Genomic DNA, 6,474 nt, shown 5'->3' with positions numbered 1-6,474 from the left:
AAATTTTTCTTAAAATTTTATTCTTCAACACAAGAATTTTTCCTCATGAAACTAAAAGTCTAGATGTGTGAATAGGATCAAATATGCCAAATTCTTTTACTCTCCTAGACTATGATCTAAAGGAGTAATAGAATCAGAGAGTCAGCAGGGATTGGAACGGTGGCTTTCAAAAGCCTTTGTGGTCCACAGTAACAAACACATTTTATATCACAAGCCAGAACACCCATATGTCTACATATGTGTATTACATTTACACACATATGTCTGTACACACACAATGGAAATTAAAGTTCTGTGCCATGCTATGACTTATTAAATGCAATGTATGCTAATATTTTCTCTTCTAGTCTGTTCTATTCTCTTTTTAGTGTTTCTTTGTTTTTGTTTTCTAATGTGCTTGTTGTGACTTTCTAAACTTTTTTCTCAAGCCATGCATGGGCCACAACGTTGCAGTTTTCTCAAGCCATGCATGGGCCACAACGTTGCAGTTTGAAGAAGAGTGAAACACTGGATTACAAATGTCATAGGTCAAATTCCCTATGGCAAAGCTTCTGACACAAGTGATCTATAAAAGGAGGCTCTCAGGTGAAACTTTTAAGGGGATGAGGAAAGCAAACTAGAGAAGAGGGAGAAGCTAAGCAAGAATGTGGCTTCAGGTTACCTCTTGCCTCACCCTGATCATGCAGGGAGCTCTGGAACGTAAGTGACCCGAGGCATTCCTTTGGAGAACGTTACAAGGATAAGCAGTTAGTAGTAGCAGCAGCAGGAGGGGCTTGTAACAGGGATCTGCAGCGATCTTCTATCTGAAGCACGAACATCACTTGCTTCATAGAGTACTGCATCTTCAATTGCTCTGTCCTGTGATTTTCATGTCCAGGTCTTGTTAGGAACCCCCCAATACTAACCTCATCAGGAATCACTAGCCTACCACATTTGTATATGAATATAATGTGTTGGGGGGCGTGTCTCAGGAAAGTTAGTCACTATTTCATGTTATGCAAAAAAGAGTTGATTAAATGTGGGAATCATGGTGTAGGTGCAATTTAAGATGACAGTATGTTTTTATGTGAAGATTAATGTATAAATATGTTTAATTCTCAAGGTAACTCAGTAGCTTGTTGTGTCAAAAATTAATAAGAGCTATAATTTACAGAGCTCTTGCTTTGTATAAGGACCCTTTGCTAATTGCTTCACAGATACACATTTTAAGGTAGATATTATTATTCCCATTTTACAGGGGGAAAAACTGAGGCTTAGAAAGGTTAAGGAACTTTTCCAAGCTTACTCATCTGGGAAGTTTCAGAGTCAAACTTTGAACTCAAATTGCCTTACCTGTAAGTCTTCTTTCTTAAAAACTACATTGGCCAGTTTTCTTCCAGGTTACCTCTATCAGTTATAGCCCCTTAACTATAAGCAGAATCAGCCACCTCTAAAACAGAAAGTATTTTGTGGGTTTTTTTTTTTTTTTTCCTTTTTGTCTTTTTTCGTGACCAGTGACGGGATCGCAACCCTCGGTGTCGCGCCCGCACAGCACTCAATCAGTGAGCGGACCGGTCTCTATATGGGATCCGAACCCTCGGCGGGAGCACCGCCACACTCCCAAGCGCCGCACTCTACCAAGTGCGCCACTGGGCCGGCCTAAGTATTTTGTGTTTTAAATTGATTTCTTTATAGAGTTTCTTATTTTCTAAGGACCGTATACTACATGAAATCAAGTCAGTTAGATATTTGCAATGAGAATATGATATCTGCCTATAGCTTGTTTTCAAATTCAGATATAATTAATAAGTAAATTCACAGCAAAGTCAAGGTATGAGCATATAATGTCCATGTCTGCTCTTGGGTCTTGCCGCTACCTTTGTTGAACTGCTGACGTTCTCCGTTCCTGGAGCCAGATTTGCCAGGGCAGACACCCAACCGAACTGCTCTCGCATCTTCTCCATCAGATATGACGTGTCCTCCAGGTGCTGCTGGGTCATCTGGAGAATCTGGGTGTATTGCTGATTGGATACATTGACCAATCTAAGGGCCTCATCCAATTCCGTGTGGAGTTCAGGGACATCAGGACAGTCTAGCAAAGAAGAAAGGAACATGGTAAAGAAACATGGTCCATGAAACTTGGAGGTGGGCGATGCAGTCTTAACTCCCAGCCCTCACACTGCCTATTTCCCCTTTGCCTGTGAGAACTCCTAGTTTATATCTGTTTTTCTGGAGTAATTATTAAGATCGCCTAGATCAGTTTCAAACAAGATGTAGCTTAATTGTTAATCATATGGTTTTATGTAACAGAAACTGGGCTGGAGACAGAACCTCCTATTACAGATCCCATGTGCCTAACACCTATATTAAGAAAGTCATTATATCTCACTTGGCTAAAAGTTAACACAATGGGAAGGTTCCCTTCATTTGTGGGTTTTCTTCTTCTTTTCAGTAAGAAAAGTAAAGGAGTTGTCCTAATTTGCTCATTGCTTTTCTCTTTTGCACATATTAGTGTTCATTTGGTTTTGAATCATAAAAAAATTCACATTAGCTATTAGGAAGCTAAAGAAATTGAAAGAATGAGTTGACATACTTTCAATAAAAAACATTCGGAAGGTTCCCTTCATTTGTGGGTTTTCTTCTTCTTTGCAGTAAGAAGTAAAGGAGTTGTCCTAATTTGCTCATTGCTTTTCTCTTTTGCATATATCAGTGTTCATTTGGTTTTTAATCGTAAAAAAAATTCACATTAGCTATTAGGAAGCTAAAGAAATTGAAAGAATGAGTTGACATACTTTGCAATAAAAAATATTTATAAACCTACATTGAGCACCCACAGATGGAAATGAGCATGCAAAAAAGTACTTGAAGGAAAGCAGATGAATCCACAGCTTGTGAAAGTGAGATTTTGACCTCTGACCAGAATACTATGGAAATCCTAAGAAAAAAATAATTACTTACCTTCAGACAGGTAATCCTGACATTTTCGGCATCTTTTGTAAAATTTGAAACATCCTGACCAATTCTGGCCAAGTTCCCCACACAGTCCTCTGTCCTGCGCAGGTAACATTTTTGAAGTCAGGCCTCCGTGCTCAGGGTCTGCAGGGAACACAACATTCATACATGAGCGTCATTGAAGTTTGTGCTTTAAAGCACGGAGACAATGTCATTGCTTTTTCTTACCAGTGCTTTCAAAATCTTTTTCCTGTATTCAAACATTGGCATGCATGTCAGTGCAATCATTTGCCAGGACAATTTGACATCTAGTAAAAATCGCACATACTCTTGAATCCAGGAATTTTGTTACTAGTCATTTATTGTTAGTGTGTGTGTGTGTGTGTGTGTATATATATATATACCCACACAACCACATTAATGCATGTAATTTTATTTTCTAGAAGGAATCATGAGGTATTAGTAGTAATTAACTTTTGGAAGAGAGACCTGATGGGGTGGAAGAGGGCAGCGTTTGTTTGTTTTGTTCCTTTGTATCTTTGAATTATTTTAAAGTTAGTGTGTCTTACATATTTTTATCATTATTATTTCTGATGGCAATAGGGTTAAGTAAATAGGTGGTTGTGAGCTACTTTTTTGGGGGGGTTCTCTCTACTACAAAAAAAGCTTAACAATTATTTTAATTTTTAAAAGCTGTCATTGAGAAGTACATTGGAGTTCCAAAGATATTGGAAATTCTTTAAATATCTTTAAACTGCATGGTAGGTATTTATTTTATTACTTTTTTTTTGCATTTTATATATATACATAATGTTATAAACAATGGGTCAAAGATTTAGGAAAATACCTAAAGCAGACCAAATTTTGAGAAACTATTTTTTTTCATAGGAGAATTAACAATTCATAGGAAATGTTGATGTAAAAGAGAAGTCTATACAACAGAAAGTTGGCAGTTCCCAATAGAGTGTTTGACATTAGGAGAAATTTATTGCTAATTTAAAATATGATGATTTTCTGTTATATTAAATCCTCAACATTTGAAATCAAAACATTTTATTTTGAGTTAAGTCCATTGTTTAAAAACAATGAAGCAGTGGGCCGGCCCGGTGGCGCACTGCTACAGTGCACCGCTTGGGAAGCGCGGCGGCGCTCCCGCCGAGGGTTCGGATCCCACATACAGACCGGTTCCCGCTCACTGGCTGAGCGAGGTGTGGGCGCAACACCAAGGGTTGCGATCCCATTGCTGGTCCCGGTCTGGTACGGGTGCGACACTGAGGGTTGCGATCCGTTTCTGGTCACAGAAAAAGACAAAAAGGAAAAAAAAAATCAATGAAGCATTGGTACATTGTAAGGGGTGTAGGGCGACCTTCTCCTCTGGTGACTAGAAAGTCATTTCCTCCCAGCTGCCTTTCTGACCCTCCTCCTCTGTGCCTCACGGAACCCCCTGTGAGGAGCTCCCCTGCAGAATCTATCCCTGATTTACGTAGCACTTGCTTTCTTATCTTCCCCGTGGACTCTGAGCCTCTTGAGGGAAGGGACTTGGTTGCGCCATTTTAATCTTGTCATTCTTCTGTATTTTCTTCTGTCTTTTTACTTATGATATGGTGATGTAATTGTCCACGAATCTGTCTGTTTTCCTTTTTCTGGACTGAGCTTCTAGAAGTCAGCGGCTGTGTCATAATCATCGTTTCATTCCCAGCATCTAGCTTAATACCTGGTACATAGATCAGGGATGGCAAATTTTAGGTCCATGTGACACAATTCCCCATCTGGCACCCATAGCATAACCCATCCCCTCACTCAGTCAGGCCATGACAGAACCTCAGAACCCTTCTGGGTGCTTCTGCCAGTGCTGTTCCTAGGATAATCATCTACTTCCCCACCTGCTTCTCTGTTTCCCCCCCCATGGGAAAATCAAGCCTGGTAAACACTCTGTAAGGCAGCATCAGACCCAGATCTCTCATTAAATATCAAGATATTTCAAATTTTTTTATTATTTTCTGTCTCCTTTTAATGGTGTTCATTATTCAGATTTATCTATTTTTCTAATTGTGGCTCTTAGAATATTCATGACCAATAAGGCCTATCCATGAAGGTTGCCAGACACACAGTACTCAGTAAATGTTGGCCGTTGTAATTGACAAGAGGCGTGTATTGGTTTCTTATTGCTGCTATAACAGATCACCACAAATTCAGTGGCTAGAAACAACACAAATTCACTAACTGCCAGTCTTCTATATCCAAATGTATGCACATGTATAAGGTTATAATATGAAAGGGGACATCATTTTGTTCTACTGAACATATTTTGAATATTATTCCAAGACAATTGATAACTATTTAAAAGGCCAGGCAAAAATTATTTGCTACCACTCCAGCATTGATATATTTAGTCTACTGCCCTGATGCTTTTCTTGAATATTTGATGAATTTGGAACCTCAGAGTGGAATACCAGACAAAACACCTGACTCACATGAAAAGTCCCCCAGACCCCCAAAGAGAACCCAACAGTTCTAGTGATGGCAGCTTCTGTGCCCGTGGAACAGTGGGACGGGAAGGGTGTAAAGCATTGTTTCCTGGCTTCAGCTTCTGAAGCACTTGAGGTAAGCCCTTCCTGTACAGACGCCAGTTACGCAAGGTCATGGCAGTTTCGAAAATCTGATTCAGATGTTGCCAGCTACAGCATATATAATTGGAAAATAGTCAGCTAGAAGAACCCCTTTTATTTTTCTTCTCAGAGGGGAACAGCTTTTTATTTGGCCTAGTGGTCGATAAGAGATAAGTCCAAGGAAAGGCAGGTCCTACACTTGGCCCACATGGTAACTCTAATTTCTGAAACACCGGGCAGGCACATGGAAGGAGAGATTCAGGTGGCAGAGAATGTCTTCAAATGTTTGGCCTCCACAGGAAAAATTTAAAGCAAATTGAAATCAGAGACTGCAATATTATTATTCCAGAATGGAAATCAGCAAACATTTATTGGATACCTACAGTGCTCAAATGAAGACAAATAAGATTTGATTCCTGCCCTCAAAGAGCTTACAATCTAGTGGGAACATGTTCACAAATAACAAATACAAGGCAGAAAGAGTCAGGGTATTTCTAAGACAGATACATACAATGTCATTATAAGGCAGGATAAACACCAAATGGATGTTCTAATTTTTATGTTGTATGTCACATAGGTGATGCTACATGAGTGTTAGATTCTAGATAGCAAAAAGCCAATATCATATCAGACTTCTCTCTTCTAAATGTTAATATAAATTAATAGAAAAGTAAGCTGAAGTAGGTGCCTTAAGAACTCCGAAATCTTGAACTCTGTTTTCCTCTTACCGTATTTTCACAGGGGACCAACTAGGTTGGCAGGTTGTATAAAATCTCATGCAGCTACTTTCCAGGCAAGATCTGCATTCATCCCAGGCATCTGCCAAAGACACCTGGCATAGCCTTTCTTCCTCATCCAGATGTTCTTGAACTTCATTCATAAGTTGCAGGGCCTCCTGAAATTACAAAGCAGAAATTACAAAGCAGAAATTACA

General features: G+C 39.3%; 1 protein-coding gene across 1 annotated transcript in view; it reads right to left on the bottom strand.

The window, feature by feature from the left end:
• Nucleotides 1-1,663: 1,663 nt before the first annotated feature.
• Nucleotides 1,664-6,474, bottom strand: part of LOC103581420 (clusterin-like protein 1) — a 13,309-nt gene continuing 8,498 nt past the window's right edge. Inside the window, exons 5-7 of the mRNA XM_008563256.1 lie at nucleotides 6,327-6,435; nucleotides 2,938-3,075; nucleotides 1,664-2,071 (exon numbers count right to left, since the gene is read on the bottom strand). Coding sequence (XP_008561478.1) covers nucleotides 1,806-2,071; nucleotides 2,938-3,075; nucleotides 6,327-6,435 — 513 coding nt within the window. The 3' untranslated portion in view covers nucleotides 1,664-1,805. The remainder of the gene's footprint in view (nucleotides 2,072-2,937; nucleotides 3,076-6,326; nucleotides 6,436-6,474) is intronic.

This window comes from Galeopterus variegatus, unplaced genomic scaffold (genome assembly GCF_000696425.1).
Source record: "Galeopterus variegatus unplaced genomic scaffold, G_variegatus-3.0.2 Scaffold13010, whole genome shotgun sequence".
In the NCBI taxonomy this organism is placed as follows: Eukaryota; Metazoa; Chordata; class Mammalia; order Dermoptera; family Cynocephalidae; genus Galeopterus; species Galeopterus variegatus.
The sequence above is the reverse complement of the archived record's forward strand: the minus strand, read 5'-3'. Positions and strand labels throughout refer to the sequence as shown.